We start from the raw sequence: 20,595 nt of genomic DNA, 5'->3' as shown, positions 1-20,595 counted from the left end.
ATTACTCACCCTCTCAACTACCACCCTCTGTCTTCTGTGGACAAGCCAATTCTGTATACATAATTTTATGTTTCCCTGAATCCCATGCCTCACGACTTTCTGAACAAACCTGCCAAATGAAATCTTATCAAAAACCTTACTAAAATCATTTTGCACCACATTCACTGCTCTACCTTCATCAATGTGCTTTGGCCTTCCCCTCACAAAGCCATGCTAACTATCCCTTATCAGCGATGTTCTCTCTAATTTTTAGTAGTCAGTGTGTGCAAAAATCATATGTTGTGCAAATATTTTTCCTGTGACAAAAGTATGTGTACACTGAATGCACACACGGCACAGTTTATGTAGGTTTACAAAATATTTGACATAAAACTGCACAGAATAACAACAAAGTAACATACATATTTAAGTCGCAAACACGAGGATATCTGCAGATGCTGGAAATTCAAATAACAACACACACAAAATGCTGGTGGAACACAGCAGGCCAGGCAGCATCTATAGGGAGAAGCGCTGTCGACATTTCGGGCCGAGACCCTTCGTCCTGACGAAGGGTCTCAGCCCGAAACGTCGACAGAGCTTCTCCCTATAGATGCAGGCCAGGACGAAGGGTCTCGGCCCGAAATGTTGACAGCGCTTCTCCCTATAGATGCTGCCTGGCCTGCTGTGTTCCACCAGCATTTTGTGTGTGTTGTTGTGTACATATTTAAGTCACTCAGTTATTTTTTCTCTCTCCTGTCTTTGGCATTTACCTATTCTTTGTAAGCTCTATCTAGACTAATAGAACTTCCATCCAATTGATAGCTTTTGATTCTCATTAACATATCCAAATGACATTCACCTGAACAGTTTCTCAGCTTGTTTTTGAGTTGATTCATTAGGCTAAAACCTCACTCACAGTCCACACTAGATGCAAGAAAGGTTCCTCCAATGTCCATCAACTGTACAAGGTCACAAAACTGTTCATTTTGAAGTTCAAATGCCACCATTTGAGCAAAGTTTGAAATCTGTTTGGATTTAATTTTTTCTTGCATGGAAAATTTGAAATCATTAAACTAACTATTACAGTATTTTCAGCTAGAAAATCATGATATTTTAGACATAAGACATTAACTTGTTCATCGCCAAATGTGAAGTCACAATCTGCGATTGCGGAGAAATCAAAAGCTGACCATTCTTGTACCTCATCTTCAGGAAACCTTTCTTCAAAATGAACACAAAGTCTATTTATAAAAGTCAACAACAAACTTGTATCTACTGTGACTTTTTCTTCACATTGTTGGCTTAGCAAGACTAACTTTGTCACTCCACGAAACATTGTCTCCCAGATACTGCTTTCTTATCTTGTTAATTTTGCCTCATGCAAAATTAAGTGAATCAATCAATCGGTGTCAAGCCACTCTTTTGCAGAATCTTGCATGGTGCAGCCAGTTTATCAAAGACATCACTTAAAACCTGTAATGCTACTTTGTATGTGATGTTTATCAATTTCTTGTGACAGTATTTAGCCACATGGTCATTTGACTGATCTTCTTCAAAATGTGTGATCAGTGCCTCATAATTTTTTATTATCGCCTGCAATGCAAAGTGTCTAGATAACCATCTGACTTCATTAAGTGGTCTGAAAGCAACAGCTTCATTTTCAGAAGCCTCTGCAATTTCTTTAAATTTGCATCTTTAAACTGCAGATTGAGAAAACATTGTATAAATTATTCTCATCAAAGTTTCAATGTCTCTGATTAACTTGACTTCTTTCCATGCATCACAAATCCCCAGATCTTCAAGGCGTGCTACACAGTGTTGCTAAACTAAGTGTGGAATGTCCTGTTTAAGTCTTGCCTCAACACCATTGACTCTGCCCAACATTACTGACGCTCCATCAGACGTAAACATCATTTTATGGAGGTCATGTTTCTTCTCTTCATTAAACTGCTTAATCGCAGAAACAATATCACATGCTTGCAGCTGAACTATTCCACCAAAAAAACATTTTATAAACAGTACAATCTTTAGAATTGAATTTGAAGTACAGAATGAGACATTTGTTGACAGATATGTCTGTGGTTTCATCAACTGCTAATGTGTGAGAATCTGCTGATGCTATTTCTTCAAACATGTCTTTCTAAACAATATAGTTGATAGTCTCCAAAAATTTGAATGCATAATTTTTGCTTTGCCAGCTGTCTGGGAGTTGAACATACTTTTCCATATGTTCATTAATGTGTTGAACTGAATGTAAAGAGTTATTCATTTTAACAGCTAACAACACACTGTTGATAAGAACTTTGATCTCCTCTGGGTTTGATCATTTTCGCTCTCGCTCATCTGCACTCAACCGTAACATATGTAGCACTCCTGTAATGGGTAATGACAGGTTCTGCTGCCTGAGCTTTTGTACACCTTCCAAATGCGATTTACTTGCCAAATTTGCAGTTCTTTTGCGCTTCACGCCCTTCGCTTCATTTGAATTCAACATAGTGAATCAATATTTTTTTCAATAAAAACTTAGTAAGCTATCTACAAGATTTGAAACAGATCTTTGTAAACTTTATGATATGAACACTGTCCGCCAAAGATGGCTGCCGCCGTGATGCAGCTGTACAAACCGGAATAGGAAAGGTGAGGTGACGTAAATTAGTGGCATGCATTGTGGTATTTGAAAAACCGACTAACTAGTTAACAGAAACAGTTAGATAAAAGATTATTTTCAATAAGTACAATTATTAATTATTACATTATTTTAGGTAACTAACTTTTTGTGCACATATTAATTTCCTTTGTGCGCTGGTTGAAAAACATGTGTGCGCACACACACATGCACAGCTTAAAGGGAACATAGCTCATCAGACTATGCTTCACCAAGTACTCATAAATCCCGTCTTCCCGTCTAAGCATGTTTTCCAATCATCTTCCCATCGAAAGGAAAGGAAGGTAGGCAGAGTGGTGAGGCAGCTCTATTGGTCACTTGATCCCCACCCCATCTCCCCCAAACCAACAGTACAATTTCCTGTTCCTTCTAGACTAGGTGGAGGAAAATTTAACTGCTCAGTCTGGCTTTGCTAGAGAGATGTGGAAGTTGGATTTGATAGTTGGTGAATAGTTACATTGGAAAGTTAACGACAAAGTGTGTCGTAGAGAAAGCCTCTGTATATTTGTAATTTTTTGTACATACATGTTTGTTTTCATAGAACACAGAACATAGAAAATTACAGCACATTACAGGCCCTTCAGCCCACAATGCTGTGCAGACCACATAACCTACTCTAGAAATTGCCTAGAATTTCTCTAGCGCATAGCCCCGTATTTCCCTAAGCTACATATACCAAGCTACTGTGCTCAGTTCTGGTCACCTCACTACAAGAAGGATGTGGAAACCATAGAAAGGGTGCAGAGGAGATTTACAAGGAAGTTGCCTGGATTGGGGAGCATGCCTTATGAGGATAGGTTGAGTAAACTCGGCCTTTTTTCCTTGGAGCGATGGAGGATGAGATGTGACCTGATAGAGGTGTATAAAATGATGAGAGGCATTGATCATGTGGATAGTCAGAGGCTTTTTCCCAGGGCTGAAATGGCTAGTAGAAGAGGGCACAGTTTTAAGGTGCTTGGAAGTAGGTACCGAGGAGATGTCAGGGGTAAGTTTTTTACGCAGTGTGTGCTGAGTGCATGGAATGGGTGGCCAGTGACGGTGGTGGAGGCAGATACAATAGGGTCTTTTAAGACACTTTTGGATAGGTACATGAAGCTTAGAAAAATAGAGGACTATGGGTAAGCCTAAGTAATGAAGACTTGTGATTGCTTTGGCAGATAATGTGAAGGTAAACCCGAAGGGTTTCTACAAGTATATTAAGAGTGAAAGATAGTAAGGGACAAAATTGGTCCTCTAGAAGATCAGAGTGGTCATCTATGTGTGGAGCATCACAAGATGGGGAGATCTTAAACAGTTATTTTGCATCAGTATTTACTCAGGAAACTGGAAGGAAGGGAAACAAGCAGTAGTGTCATGGAACATATAGAGATTAAAGAGGAAGAGGTGCTTGCTGCCTTACAAGTCAAGTCAAGTTACTTTTATTGTCATTTCAACCATAACTGCTATGTACAGTACATAGTAAAAATGAGACAATGTTTTTCAGGACCATGGTGTTACATGACACAATACAAAAACTAGACTGAACTATGTAAAAAACAACACAGAGAGAAAAAAAAAACAACTACACTGGACTACAGACCTACCCAGGACTGCATAAAGTGCACAAAACAGTGCAGGCATTACAATAAATAATAAACAGGACAACAAGGCAGTAAGGTGTCAGTCCAGGCTCTGGGTAGCTTGGGTGAAGAAACTGTTACATAGTCTGGTCGTGAGAGCCCGAATGCTTCGGTGCCTTTTCCCAGATGTCAGGAGGGTAAAGAGTTTGTATGAAGGGTACGTGGGGTCCTTCACAATGCTGTTAGTTTTGCGGGTGTAGCGTGTGGTGTAAATGTCTGTAATAGCGGGAAGAGAGACCTCGATGATCTTCTCAGCTGACCTCACTCTCCGCTGCAGGGTCTGGCAATCCGAGATGGTGCAATTTCCGAACCAGGCAGTGATGCAGCTGCTCAGGATGCTCTCAATACAACCCCATTAGAATGCGATGAAGATGGGGGGTGAGAGATGGACTTTCCTCAGCCTTCGCAGAAAGTAGAGACGCTGTTAGGCTTTCTTTGCTATGGAGCTGGTGTTGAGGGACCAGGTGAGATTCTCTGCCAGGTGAACACCAAGAAATCTGGTGCTCTTAACGATCTCTACCGAGGAGCCGTCGATGTTCAGTGGAGAGTGGTCGTTCCATGCCCTCCTGAAGTCAACAACCATCTCTTTTGTTTTGTTCACATTCAGAGACAGGTTGTTGGCTCTGCACCAGTCCATTAGATGCTGCACCTCCTCTCTGTAAGCTGACTCGTCTTTCTTGCTGATGAGACCCACCACAGTCGTGTCATCGGCGAACTTGATGATATGGTTCAAGCTGTGTGTTGCAGCACAGTCGTGGGTGAACAGCAGTGGACTGAGCACGCAACCCTGGGGAGCCCCCATGCTCAGTGGGATGGTGTTGGAGATGCTGCTCCTGATCCGGACTGACTGAGATCTCCCAGTCAGGAAGTCTAGGATCCAGTTGCAGAGGGAGGTGTTCAGGCCCAGTAGGCTCAGCTTTCCAATCAGTTTCTGAGGGGTGGTTGTGTTGAATGCTGAACTGAAGTCTATAAACAGCATTTGAACGTACGTGTCTTTTTTGTCCAGGTGGGTTAAGGCCAGGTGGAGGGTAATGGCAATGGCATTTTCTGTTGAGCGGTTGGAACAGTACGCAAACTGCAGGGGGTCCAGTAAGGGGGGCAGCAGGGTCTTGATATGCGTCATGATGAGCCTCTCGAAACACTTCACGATGATGGATGTGAGTGCAACGGGATGGTAGTCATTTAGGCAAGACACTGAAGACTTCTTTGGCATGGGGACGATGGTGGCGGCCTTGAAGCATGTTGGAACGGTGGCGCTACTCAGGGAAATATTGAAGAAGTCTGAGAATATCTACTAGCTGGTCTGCACATCCTCTGAGCACTCTACCAGGGATGTTGTCTGGTCCAGTAGCCTTCCGTGGGTTGACCCTGCACAGGATTCTTTTCACATCGGCCACAGTGAGACAAAGCACCTGGTCATTTGTAGTGGGGGGTGGATTTCCTCGCCACCGCGTCATTTTCTGCCTCAAAACGGGTGTAGAAGTTATTCAGCGCATCTGGGAGGGAGGCATCACCCACACAGTCAGATGATGTTGTCCTGTAATTGGTGATGTCCTGGATGCCCTTCCACATATGACGTATTTTGCCACTGTCCTGGAAGTGGCCATAGATTACAGCGAATAAAAGCAATCCCCCAGGCCTGGCATAATATTTCTTCAGGCTTCGAGAGAGACTAGTGTAAAAATTGCAGGGGCCCTGGCAAAAATATTTAAAATGTCCTTAGCCACGAGTGTGGTGCCGAAAGATTGGAGGATAGCTCATGTTTAAAAAAGGCTCCAAAAGTAAACCAGGTAATTACAGGCCAGTGAGCCTGACATCAGTAGTAGGTAAATTATTGGACGATGTTCTGAGAGATCAGATATACAAGTATTTGGACAGCCAAAGGCTGTTTAAGGATAGTCTGCATGGCCTTGTGCATCATAGAATCCTGTAGAGTTTTTCGAAGTGGCTACCAAGAAAATAGATGAAGGAAAGGCTGTGGATGTTGTCTACATGGACTTTAGTAAGGCAAGGTCCCACATGGGAGGTTAGTTCAGAAGGTTCAGACACTTGGTATCCATGGAGAGGTTGTAAGCTGGATTCAAAATTGGTTGTGTGGGAGAAGACAAAGAGTGGTAGTGGATGATTGCTTCTCAGACTGGAGGCCTGTGACTAGTGGTGTGCCTCGGAGCTGTGCTGGGACCATTGTTGTTTGTTGCCTATATCAATGATCTAGATGATAATGTGGTAAATTGGATCAGCAAGTTTGCTGATGGCACTAAGATTGGAGGTGTTAGGGGCAGTGAGGAAGGCTTTCAAAGCTTGCAGAGGGATCTGGACCAACTGGGAAAAATGGGCCAGGAAATGGCAGATGGAATTTAATGCAGACAAGTGTGAGGTGTTGTATTTTGGAAGGACAAATCAAGGTAGGACATACACATAAATGGTAGGGCACTGAGGAGTGCGGAGGAATAAAGGGATCTGGGAGTTCAGATACATAATTCCCTGAAAGTGGCGTCACAGGTAGACAGGGTTGTAAAGAAGGCTTTTGGCATCCTGGCATTCATAAATCAAAGTATTGAGTATAGGAGTTGGGATGTTATGGTGAGGTTGTATAAGACATTGTTGAGGCCAAATTTGGAGTATTGTGTGCAGTTCTGGTCACCTAACTATAGGAAGGATATCAGTAAGATTGAAAGAGTGCAGAGAAGATTTACAAGGATGTTGCCTGGTCTTCAGGAGTTGAGTTACAGGGAAAGATGGAACAGGTTAGGACTTTATTCCTTGGAGTGTAGAAGAATGAGGGGAGATTTGATACAAAATTATGAGGGGTATAGACAGAGTAAATGCGAGTAGGCTCTTTCAACTTAGATTAGGGGAGATAAATACAAGAGGACAGACAGACAGACATACTTTATTGATCCCGAGGGAAATCGGGTTTCGTTACAGCCGCACCAACCAGGAATAGTGTAGAAATATAGCAATATAAAACCATAAATAATTAAATAATAATAAGTTAATCATGCCAAGTAGAAATAAGTCCAGGACCAGCCTATTGGCACAGGGTGTCTCACACTCTGAAGGAGGAGTTGTAAAGTTTGATGGCCACAGGCAGGAATGACTTCCTATGTCGCTCAGTGTTACATCTCAGTGGAATGAGTCTCTGGCTGAATGTACTCCTGTGCCTAACCAGTACATTATGGAGTGGATTAGAGTCATTGTCCAAAATGGCATGCAACTTGGACAGCATCCTCTTTTCAGACACCACCGTCAGAGTCCAGTTCCACCCCAACAACATCACTGGCCTTAACGAATGAGTTTGCTGATTCTGTTGGTGTCTGCTACCCTCAGCCTGCTGTCCCAGCACACAACAGCAAAGATGATAGCACTGGCCACCACAGACTCATAGAATATCCTCAGCATTGTCCGGCAGATGTTAACAGACCTCAGTCTCCTCAGGAAATACAGACGGCTCTGACCCTTCTTGTAGACAGCCTCAGTGTTCTTTGACCAGTCCAGTTTATTGTCAATTCATATCCCCAGGTATTTGTAATCCTCCACCATGTCCACACTGACCCCTTGGATGGAAACAAGGGTCACCGGTGCCATAGCCCTCCTCAGGTCCACCACCAGTTCCTTAGTCTTTTTCACATTAAGCTGCAGATGATTCTGCTCGCACTATGTGACAAAGTTTCCCACCGTAGCCCTGTACTCAGCCTCATCTCCCTTGCTAATGCATCCAACTATGGCAGAGTCATCAGAAAACTTCTGAAGATGGCAAGACTCTGTGTAGTAGTTGAAGTCTGAGGTGTAGATGGTGAAGAGAAAGGGAGACAGGAATGTCCCCTGTGGAGCCCCAGTGCTGCTGACCACTCTGTCTGACACATGGTGTTGCAAGTGCACGTACTGTGGTCTGCCAGTCAGGTAATCAATAATCCATGACACCAGGGAAGCATCCACCTGCATCACTGTCAGCTTCTCACCCAGCAGAGCAGGGCGAATGGTATTGAACGCACTGGAGAAGTCAAAAAACATGACCCTCACAGTGCTCGCCAGCTTTAGGGTGAAAGGGGAAAGGTTTAGGGGGAATATTAGGGGGAACTTCTTCACTCAGAGAGTGATAGGAGTGTGGAACGAGCTGCCATCTGACGTGGTAAATGCAGGCTCACTCTTAAGTTTTAAGAATAAATTGGATAGCTACATGGATGGGAGAGGTCTGGAGGGTTATGGACTGGGTGCAGGTCAATGGGACTAGCGGAACAAAGTTTCGGCACAGACTAGAAGGGCCAAATGGACTGTTTTCTGTGCTGTCGTGTTCTATGGTTCTGTGATATTTTCTAAGGTAAGGACATGTTCAGCATGTCTTTGTGGGCCAAAGGGCCTGTATTGTGCTGTAGGTTTTCTATGTGTCTATCTAAGAGGCTCTTAAAAGACCCTATTGTATTCGCTTCCACCACTGCTGCCAACAGTGCATTCCACACACCCACCAATCTCTGTGTGAAAAACTTACCTCTGACATCTTCTCGGTACCTATTTTCAAGCACATTAAAACTATGCCCCCTCATGTTAGCCATTTCAGCCCTGGGGAATGACCTCTGGCTATCCGCATGATCAATACCCCTCATCATCTTATGCACCTCTATTAGTTCACCTCTCATATTCCATTGCTCCAAGGAGAAAAGGCCAAGTTCGCTCAACCTATACTCATAAGGTACACCCTCCAATCTAGGCAACATCCATGTAAATCTCCTCTGCACTCTCTCTATAGTATCCACATACTTCCTGTAGTAAACTGAACACAGTACTTCAAGTGGTCTGACCAAGGTCTTATACAGTTGTAATATTACCTCATGGCTCTTGAATTCAGTCCCACAGTTGATGAATGCCAACACACCATACACCTTCTTAACAACACTGTCAACCTGCGCAGCAGCTTTGAGTGTCCTATCAACATGGACCCCGAGATCTGTAAGATCCTTCACACTGCCAAAAGTCTTACCATTTATATCATATTCTGTCTTCAAACTGGACTTACCAAAATGAACCACTTCACACTTATTTGGTTGAACTCTATGTGCCACTTTTCAGCCTAGTGCTGCATCCTATCAATGTCCTTAACCTCTGACAACCCTCCAGACTATCCACAACAGCCCCAACCTTTGTGTCATCAGCAAACTTACTAACTCACCCTTCTACTTCTTCATCTAGATAATTTATAAAAATCACTAAGAGGAAAGGCCCCAGAACAGATCCTTGTGGAACACCACTGGTCATCAAACTCCATACAGAATATGAACCTGCTACAACCACCCTTTGCCTTCTGTAGGCAAGCGAATTCTGGATCCATGAAGCAAGGTCTTCTTAGATCCAAAGCCTCCTTACTTTCTGAAGGAACCTTGCATGGGGAGCTTTATCAAATGCCTTACTGAAATCCATATAAGTACATCTACTGATCTAACTTCATCAATGTATTTTTTTACTTCCTCAAAGAATTCAATGAGGCTCATAAGGCATGGCCTGCCCTTGACAAAGCTATACTGAATACCCTTAATCAGATTATGTCTCTCCCAATCCACATAAATCCTGCATCTCAGGATCTTCTCCAACATCTTGCCCACCACTGAAGTCAGACTCACTGGTTTATAATTTCATGGGTTATCTCTACTCTCTTTCTTTAACAAGGCAACAACATTTGCAACCCTCCAATCCTCCAGTACTTCTTCCATCCTTATTGATGACACAAAGATCATCACAAGAGGCTCAGCAACCTCCTCCCTCTCTTCCCATAGTATCCTGGGATATAGCTCCTCCGGCCCTGGTGTCTTGTCTAATTTAATTCTTTTCAAAAGGTCCAACACATCCTCTTTCTTAATGTTGTTTCAGTCTGCTGTAGGTACCTGGGGGACTGTCAGGAGAGGAAAGGGGAATAGACAGGAAGAGCAGAGCACACCTGTGGCCGTTCTCATCAACAATAAGTATACCATTTTGGATACTGTTGGTGGGGACGACCTACCAGGGACAAATTGCTGTGGTTGCGTCTCTGGCACCAAGACTGAAAATGGAAAAGAAGAGAGTAGTAGTGATAAGGGATTTGATAGTTAGGGGGACAGACAAGAGATTCTGAGGAAGAGATTGAGAATCTCGGATGGTCTGTTGCCTCCCTGATGCCAAGGTCCGCGATATCTCGCATCGAGTTCTTGGTATTCTCAGGACAGAAGGTGAGCAGCCAGATGTCGTGTTCCATGTAGGGACCAGTGACGTGGATAGGAAGAAGGAGGAGGTCCTGCAAAGAGAGTTTAGGGAGTTAAGTTCAAAGTTGAAGGACAGGACCTGCAGGGTTACAATCTCAGGGCTGCTCCCCATGCCACATGCTAGTTAGACTAGAAATAGGAAGATAATGCAGCTAAATACATGGCTAAGGAGATGGTGCAGGAGGGAGGGTTTTATGTTTCTGGATAATTGGGCTTTGTTCCAGGGAAGGTGGGACCTGTTCCGACGGGACAGTTTGCACCTGAACTGGAAGGGGATTAACATCCTTGTGGGTAGGTTAGCTAGTGCTGCTCCAGGGGGTTTAAATTAAATTTGCAGGGGGAGGGGAACCAGAGCGTTAGAGCAGATGGTGAGGTGGAGGAGGATAAAGGTCATGCAAGGACTGCTTGTGTGGACAGAAATCAAAGGTTTGTATGTGATAGGAATGTTCTCAGGTGCCAAAGTGAAGAGACTGGTGAAGAGGCGTCTGGCTCTCAAATAGAGAAAGATAGGAGACAGCATGTGAGGAAGGTGTTAGAGAAGGGACCGAAGGTTTGAGATGTGTCTATTTTAACACAAGGAGTATTGTGAACAAAGCAGATGAGCTTAGAGCGTGGATGTGATGTGATGGCCATTACAGAGACTTGGATGGCTCAGGGACAGGAATGGTTAGTTCAAGTGCCAGGTTTTAGATGTTTCAGAAAGGACAGGGAGGGAGGCAAAACAGGTGGGGGCGTGTCACTGTTGATCAGAGATATTGTCACGGCTGCAGAAAAGGAGTACGCCATGGAGGGATTGTCTACGAGTCTCTGTGGGTGGAGATTAGGAACAGAAAGGGGTCAATAACTTTACTGGGTGTTTTTTATAGGCCGCCCAATAGTAACAGGGATACCGAGGAGCAGGTAGAACATAGAATATAGAACAATACAGCACAGTACAGGCCATTCAGTACACAGTGTTGTACCGGCCCTTAAACCCTGCCTCCCATATAACCCCCCACCTTAAATTCCTCCATATACCTGTCTAGTAGTCTCTTAAATTTCACTTGTGTATCTGCCTCCACCACTGACTCAGGCAGTGCATTCCATGCACCAACCACTCTCTGAGTAAAAAACCTTCCTCTAATATCCCCCTTGAACTTTCCTCCCCCTACCTTAAAGCCATGTCCTCTTGTATTGAGCAGTGGTGCCCTGGGGAAGAGGCGCTGGCTGTCCACTCTATCTATTCCTCTTAATATCTTGTATACCTCTATCATGTCTCCTCTCATCCTCCTTCTCTCCAGAGAGTAAAGCCCAAGCTCCCTTAATCTCTGATCATAATGCATACTCTCTAAACCAGGCAGCATCTTGGTAAATCTCCTCTGTACCCTTTCCAATGTTTCCACATCCTTCCTATAGTGAGGCCACCAGAACTGGACACAGTACTCCAAGTGTGGCCTAACCAGAGTTTTATAGAACTGCATCATTACCCAGTGACTCTTAAATTCTATCCCTCGACTTATGAAAGCTAAAACCCCATAAGCTTTCTTAACTGCCCTATTTACCTGTGAGGCAACTTTCAGGGATCTGTGGACATGTACCCCCAGATCCCTCTGCTCCTCCACACTCCCAGGTATCCTGCCATTTACTTTGTACTCTGCCTTGGAGTTTGTCCTTCCAAAGTGTACCACCTCACACTTCTCCCGGTTGAACTCCATCTGCCACTTCTCAGCCCACTTCTGCATCCTATCAATGTTTTTCTACAATCTTCAACAATCCTCAACACTATCCACAACACCACCAACATTTGTGTTGTCTGCAAAATTGCCAACCCACCCTTCTACCCCTACATCAAGGTCATTAATACAAATCACGAAAAGTAGAGGTCCCAGAACAAATCCTTCTGGGACACCACTAGTCACAACCCTCCAATCTGAATGTACTCCCTCTACCACGACCCTCTGCTTTCTGCAGGCAAGCCAATTCTGAATCTACCTGGCCAAACTTCCCTGGATCCCATGCCTTCTGACTTTCTGAATAAGCCTATCATGTTGTACCTAGTCAAAAGCCTTACTAAATTCCATGTAGATCACATCCACTGCACTACCCTCATCTATATGCCTGATGACCTCCTCAAAGAACTCTGTCAAGTTTGTTAGACATGATCTGCCCTTCACAAAGTCATACTGACTGTCCCTGATCAGACCATGATTCTCTAAATGCCCATAGATTCTATCTCTAAGAATCTTTTCCAACAGCTTTCCCACCACAGAAGTAAAGCTCACTGGTCTATAATTACCCGAATTATCCCTACTACCTTTTTTGAACAAGGGGACAACATTTGCCTCCCTCCAATCCTCCGGTACTATTCCAGTGGACAACGAGGACATAAAGATCCTAGCCAGAGGCTCAGCAATCTCTTCCCTCGGCTCATGGAGCAGCCTGGGGAATATTCCGTCAGGCCCCGGGGACTTATCCGTCCTAATATATTTTAACAACTCTTACACCTCTTCTCCCTTAATATCAACATGCTCCAGAACCTCACTCATATTGTTCTCACCATCTTCAAGATCCCTCTCATTGGTGAATACCAGAGAGAAGTATTCATTGAGGACCTCGCTCACTTCCACAGCCTCCAGGCACATCTTCCCACCTTTATCTCTAATCGGTCCTATCTTCACTCCTGTCATCCTTTTGTTCTTCACATAATTGAAGAATGCCTTGGGGTTTTCCTTTACCCTACTCACCAAGGCTTTCTCATGCCCCCTTCTTGCTCTCCTCAGCCCCTTCTTGAGCTCCTTTCTTGCTACCCTATATTCCTCAATAGACCCATCTGATCCTTGCTTCCTAAACCTCACGTATGCTGTCTTCTTCCATCTGACTAGATTCTCCACCTCACTTGTCACCCATGGTTCCTTCACCCTACCATTCTTTATCTTCCTCACCAGGACAAATTTATCCCTAATATCCTGCAAGAGATCCCTAAATATCAACCACATGTCCATAGTACATTTCTCTGCAAAAACATCATCCCAATTCACACCCACAAGTTCTAGCCTTACAGCCTCATAATTTGCCCTACCCCAATTAAAAATTTTCCTGGCCTCTCTGATTCTATCCTTTTCCATGATAATGTTAAAGGCCAGGGAGCGGTGGTCACTGTCCCCCAGATGCTCACCCACTGAGAGATCTGTGATCTGACCCAGTTCGTTACCTAATTACTAGATCTAGTATGGCATTCCCCCTAGTCGGCCAGATAGGGAAACAGATCCTGGAAAGGTGTAATAATAACAGAGTTGTCGTGATAGGAGATTTTAATTTCCCAAACATAGATTGGCATCTCCATACATACGTACATCTCCATTTGGTGTACAAAGGCTGTAATAAATCTGGTCAAGAAGAAAAGAATGGCTTACAGAGAGCTAGGTAATGTTAGAGATCCAGAAGATTATAAGGCTAACAGGAAGGAGCTTAAGAAGGAAATTAGGAGAGCCAGAAGGGACCATGAGGAGGCCTTGGTGGGCAGGATTAAGGAAAACCCCAAGGCATACTACAAGTATGTGAAGAGCAGGAGGATAAGACGTGAAAGAATAGGACCTATCAAATGTGACATGGGAAAGTGTGTATGGAACCGAAGGAAATAGCAGAGGTACTTAATCAATACTTTACTTCAGAATTCACTATGGAAAAGGCTTGTGGTGATAATAGTGATGACTTGCAACAGATTGAAAAGCTTGAGCATGTAGATATTAAGAAAGAGGATGTGCTGGAGCTTTTGGAAAGCATCAAGTTGGATAAGTCGCCAGGACTGGATGAGATGTACCCCAGGCTATTGTGAGAGGCGAGGGAGGAGATTGCTGAGCCTCTGGCAATGATCTTTGCACCATCAGTGGGGATGGGAGAAGTTCCGGAGGATTGCAGGGTTGCGGATGTTGTTCCTTTATTCAAGAAAGGGAGTAGAGATAGACCATTAAATTATAGATCAGTGAATCTTACCTCAGTGGTTGGTAAGTTGATGGAGAAGATCTTGAGAGGCAGGATTGATGAACATTTGAAGAGGTATAATATGATTAGAAATAGTCAGCAAGGCTTTGTCAAGGGCAAGTCATGCCTTATGAGCCTGATTGAATTTTTTGAGTATGTGACTAAACATATTGATGAAGAAAGAGCAGTAGATGTAGTGTATATGGATTTCAGCAAGGCATTTGATAAGGTACCCCATGCAAGGCTTATTGAGAAAGTAAGGAGGCATGGGATCCAAGGGGACATGGCTTTGTGGATCCAGAACTGGCTTGTCCACAGAAGGCAAAGAGTGGTTGTAGGCGGGTCATATTCTGCATGGAGGTCGGTCACCAGTGGAGTGCCTCAGGGATCTGTTCTGGGACCCTTACTCTTCGTGATTTTTATAAATGACCTGGATGAGGAAGTGGAGGGATGGGTTAGTAAGTTTGCTGAAGACACTAAGGTTGGGGGTGTTGTGGATAGTGTGGAGAACTGTCAGAGGTTACAGCAGGACATTGATAGGATGCAAAACTGGGCTGAGAAATGGCAGATGGAGTTCAACCCAGATAAGTATGAGGTGGTTCATTTTGGTAGGTCAAATATGATGGCAGAACATAGTATTAATGGTAAGACTCTTGGCAGTGTGGAAGATCAGAGTAAACTTTGGGTACAAGTCAATAGGATGCTCAAAGCAGCTGCGCAGGTTGACTCTGTGGTTAAGAAGGTGTACGGTGTATTGGCCTTCATCAGTTGTGGAATTGAATTTAGGAGCCGAGAGGTAATGTTGCAGCTAAATAGGACCCTGGTCAGACCCCACTTGGAGTACTGTGCTCAGTTCTGGTCGCCTCACTACAGGAAGGATGTGGAAACCATAAAAAGGGCACAGAGGAGATTTACAAGGATGTTGCCTGGATTGGGGAGCATGCCTTATGAGAATAGGTTGAGTGAACTTGGCCTTTTCTCCTCGGAGCGACAGAGGATGAGAGGTGACCTGATAGAGGTTTATAAGATTATGAGAGGCATTTATCATGTGGATAGTCAGAGGCTTTTTCCAAGGGCTGAAATGGTTGCCACAATAGGACACAGGTTTAAGGTGCTGGGGAGTAGGTACAGAGGAGCTGTTAGGGGTAAGTTTTTTACTCAGGAAGTGGTGAGTGCATGGAATGGGCTGCCGGCAAAGGTGATGGAAGCGAATACAATAGGGTATTTTAAGAGACTTTTGGATAGGTGCATGGAGCTTAGAAAAATAGAGGACTGTAGGTAAGCTTAGTAATTTCTAGGGTGGGGACATGTTCTGCACAACCTTGTGAGCCGAAGGGCCTGTATTGTGCTGTAGGTTTTCTATGTTTCTGTGTTTCTATCCCCACAATTGCCAAGGTCATTTTTCCTGGAGAAAAGTATTCATTAAGTACCTCCTAGGACTCCAGGCATACATTTTCACTACCGCACCTGATTGGTCCCATTCTCACACGGCTCATCCTCTTGCTCTTGACATACTTGTAGAATTCCTTGGGCTTTTCCTTAATTGGATGGGATAAACTCCAGGCTACTGTGGGAAGTGAGGGAGGAGATTGCTGAGCCTCTGGCGATGATCTTTGCATCATCAATGAGGACGGGAGAGGTTCCAGAGGGTTGGAGGGTTGCAGATGTTGTTCCCTTATTCAAGAAAGGGAGTAGAGATAGCCCAGGAATTTATAGGCCAGTGAGTCTCACTTTAGTGGTTGTTAAGTTGATGGAAAAAGATCCTGAGAAGCAGGATTTATGAACATTTGGAGAAGTATAATATGATTCGTCATCGTCAGCATGGCTTTGTCAAAGACAGGTGTTGCCTTCCAAGTCTGATTGAATTTTTTGAGGCTGCAACTAAACACATTGATGAAGGTAGAGCCATAGATGTTGTGTATATAGATTTTAGCAAGGCATTTGATAAGGTACCCCATGCATACCCCATCATGGAATTGAATTTAGGAGTCGAGAGGTAATGTTGCAGCTATATAGGACCCTGGTCAGACCCCACTTGGAGTACTGTGCTCAATACTGGTTGCCGCACTACAGGAAGAACGTGAAAACCATAGAAAGGATGCAGAGGAGATTTCTAAGAATGTTGCCTGAATTGGGCAACGTGCCTTATGAGAATAGGTTGAGTGAACTCAGCCTTTTTTCCTTGACAGAGGATGAGAGGTGACCTGACAGAGGTGTACAAGATAATGAGAGGTATTGATCGTTTGACAGTCAGAGGCTTTTTCCCAGGGCTGAAATGGCTAGCATGAGAGGGCATAGTTTTAAGGTGCTTGGAAGTAGGTACAGAGGAGATGTCAGGGGTAAGTTTTTTACACAGAGACTGGTGAGTGTGTGGAATGGGCTGCCAGCGGCGGCAGTGGAAGCGGAAACAATAGGATCTTTTAAGAGACTCCTGGATAGGTACATGGAGCTTAGAAAAATAGAGAGCTATGTGTAAGCCTAGGTAGTTCTAAGGTAAGGACCTGTTCGGCACAGCTTTGTGGACCTTTGTTGGCACAGTATTGTGCTGCAGGTTTTCTATGTTTCTATGTTAATTCTGCTCACCAAGGCCTTCTGAAGGCCCCTTCTGGCTCTCCTAATTCCATTCTTAAGCTCCTACCTAGCAACCTTGTAATTTTATAGAGCTCTAACAGTATCTAGTTTCTTGAACCTTTCGTAAGGGTTTCTTTTCTTCTTGATTTTTTACATACTTTGTACACCATGGTTCTTTAACTCTACCATACTTTCCTTGCCTCAATGGAGCATACCTAAGCCGAACTCCATGTAAATATCCCCTGAACATTTGCCACATTTCTGCCATGCATTTCCCTGAGAGCATCTGTTCCCAATTTATGCTCCCATGTTCCTGCCTAATAGTATCATATTCCCCCTACCACAATTAACAGTTTTTTCAAATTGTCTACTCCTATCCTTCTCCAGTGCTATGGTGAAAGAGATAGAATTGTGGTTACTACCTCCAAAATGCTCTCCCACCGAGAGATCTGACACCTGACCAAGTTCATTTCCTAATGCCAGATCAAGTACAGCCTCTCCTCTAGTTGGCTTATCTACAAATTGTGTCAGGAAACCTTCCTGAACACATCTAACAAACTCCTCCCCATCCAAACCCCTTACATTAAGGAGATATCAATCAATATTAGGAAAGTTAAAATCTCCCATTTGTCTATTTCATTTGTCTACTTGTAAATACTATTTTTTCACAATTTTTGGGCAGATTTTGTGTTTAGCCCTTGCACTAATGTGCTGTTGTGGTTTACCATCTGTATTTTTCAACTGAAGACACTCAACAGGCACACTTACCCACACCTGATAGTGAGCTGTAACATGGTCCAAGACTATGAGCTCTATCAAGTCATCTTTCATCTGCATAGCTTTCTCAATCTATCCTCATAAGGTATGCTCTCTAATACTGGCAGCATACTGGTAAGTCTCTGCACGCTCGCTAAAGTGTCCACATCCTTCCTATAATGAGGCAACTAGACCTAAACACAATACTCTAAGTGTGGTCTAATCCCTCACCTAATGAAGGCCAACACACCATTCACCTTAACCTCCTTCTCAACTTGTGCAACAACTTTAAGGGATTTACAGACTTCCCCAAAATCCCTCTGTTTCTGCACACTGCTAAGAATCTTAACATTAATTTTGTAGGGCATAAGGCATAATCCTATTATGCCTTCCAGTTAAACCTATCAAAGTGTATCACTTCATGCTTTTCTGTCAATCTGCCAATTCTCAGCACGTCTGCATCCTCTCTATATCGTACTGTTACCTTCTATATTATCCATAATGCCAAAAACCTTTGTGTCATCTGCAAACTTACTCATCCATTCTTCCACTTCCTCATCTGTTATTTATAAACATCACATAGAGCATAGTTCTCAGAACATATCCCTGCAGAACACCACTGGTTAGCACCTCCAAGCATAAAACACTCCAAATACTACCATGCTCTGTCTTCTGTCCTCTGTAGGCAAGCTAATTCTGATCTATGTTGCCAAATTTCCATGACTCTTATGCCTCGTGACTTTATGAATGAGTTTTCCATGGGGAAATTTTGTCAAGTACCTAATAAAATCTATATATGCCACATCCACTGCTCTACCCACATCAATCTGTTTTGTCACTTTGTCAAAGCATTTGATCAAGCTCATAAATCATGAATTGCCCTTCATAAAGGCTTGCTAACTGTCCCTAATAAGAATATATTTCCCCAACTGTTTATAAATCTTGCCTGTAAGAATCTTCTCTATTTGTTTGCCCACCTTTGATGTAAACATATTTTGATTCTCTTTCTCTTTCACTTTTGCAGCTATGGCTCTTCAGAATGACCCACTACACAGAACCATGCTTCTTCTCACAGTGTGCAACTCTAGGAGGCTTTCAGGGTCAATGGGACAAGGCCTTCTACAACTTCTTCACCTTTGGATTCCTCTTTGTTATCCCGCTAATTATCATGCTGATCTGCAACTTCAAAATAATCATCAAGATGACAAATAATCTGCGTCCAAACTTCAATCGTATGTCCTCAAACTTTCTCATTGTTTACTTATAGGGTAGAGTTTCATTTTTAAAAAGGTATAATTTAATTATTGACAAATTAGTCTTTCAGTTTAAAATCTTAATTCATCAAAATTAAGAGAACATTTAAATACTACAGGTAACTAGAGATAAGAGTTCTTTAATGAGACTTGGATAAAAAGTAATCTGATAAACTGTTCTGATTAGAGAAGTTTCTAAGCCACTTTGGCCCTTTTAGGCCATTTGGCAGATTGGGTTTCTTCACCATTTCATCATGACTGATTCATTTCCTCTGCCTTAAATATACATAAGGACTTGACATCCACAGCTGCCTGTGGCAAAGAAATCCACAGATTCACCACTCTCTGTCTAAGGAAATTTCTCCTCATCTCCGTTCCAAAAGAACACCCTTCTATTCTTAGGCTGTATCATCTGGTCTTAAACTCTCCATAGTAAACATCCTCTCCACATCCACTCTATCAAGGCTTTTCACCATTCAATAGGTTTCAATGCTGTCAACTCTCAGTCTTCTGAATTCTAGTCAAAACAGGCTCAGAGACATCTAACGCTCTTCATATGACAAACCATTCAATATTGGAATAATTTTTGTGAACCTCCTTTGAAGAGTCTGCACATTTATTTCCACTACCAAAGTGCATGCCAATGCATTTTGCAACATTGTATTTAATTTGCCACCCTGGCCCATTCTCCTAATCTAACTTCTGCAGTCCACCTGTTCCCTCAAGACTAACAGCCCTTCCACCAGTCTTCACATCATCTGCTAACTTGGCAACAAATCCATCCATTCCATCATCTAAATCATTGGTATACAGCATAAAAAGAAGCTGTTCCAACAATGACCCCTGCAGAACACCACTAATCATTGCCAGCTAACCAGAAAAGGATCCTTCTATTCCCACTTGCTACCTCATACCAATCAGCCAATGCTCTAATCATGCCAGAAACTTTCCTGCAATACCATGGGCTCTTAACTTGGTAAGCAGCCTCATGTGTGGCACCTTGTTGAAGGTCTTCTGAAAGTCCAAATATACAACATCCAAAGCATCCCTTTTTCTATCCTACATCTAATCTCCTTAAATAATTCCAGCAGGTTTGTCAGGCAAGATTTTCCCTGACTGAAATGATACAGACTTTGTCTTATCTTGTCCTGTGTCGCCAAGTTTTCCATAACCTCATCCTTAACTATTGAATTCCCAATGATAGTCAGACTAACTGGTCTATAATTTCCTTTCTGCTGCCTTCCTCGTTTCTTAAACAGTGGAGTAACATTTGCAATTTTCCAGTCCTCTGGCAACATGCCAGGGTCCAATAGTTTCTGAAAGACCATTGTACATGGCCTATCAGTGGTGTCAACAGAATTTAACAAAAAGGGATTTCTCACAGGTCGGCAACAGTTATTTAAAAAGGGAGCTTTGAGAGCGTTTCTCCATTGTACGTGGCCTATCAGCAGCTATAAATGGAGCACCAATCGTGAGTTAAATAGCAGGGAAAGTTCAGCCATAAAAGGGACATACTGTCTAGTGGAGTGGTCATCGACGGAGTGATCTGAGGCAGAGTG

The 20,595-nt window shown here is 43.3% G+C and overlaps 1 protein-coding gene across 1 annotated transcript in view; it reads left to right on the top strand.

Moving 5' to 3' along the window:
* The window catches only part of LOC140738459 (gonadotropin-releasing hormone receptor-like), a 45,904-nt gene that overhangs the window by 18,151 nt on the left and 7,158 nt on the right, over nucleotides 1-20,595 (top strand). Inside the window, exon 2 of the mRNA XM_073065756.1 lies at nucleotides 18,808-19,015. Coding sequence (XP_072921857.1) covers nucleotides 18,808-19,015 — 208 coding nt within the window. The remainder of the gene's footprint in view (nucleotides 1-18,807; nucleotides 19,016-20,595) is intronic.

Source organism: Hemitrygon akajei, chromosome 2 (genome assembly GCF_048418815.1).
Source record: "Hemitrygon akajei chromosome 2, sHemAka1.3, whole genome shotgun sequence".
NCBI classification, from domain to species: domain Eukaryota; kingdom Metazoa; phylum Chordata; class Chondrichthyes; order Myliobatiformes; family Dasyatidae; genus Hemitrygon; species Hemitrygon akajei.
Note: the sequence above shows the minus strand (reverse complement) of the source record. Positions and strands in the feature narration are given on the sequence as shown.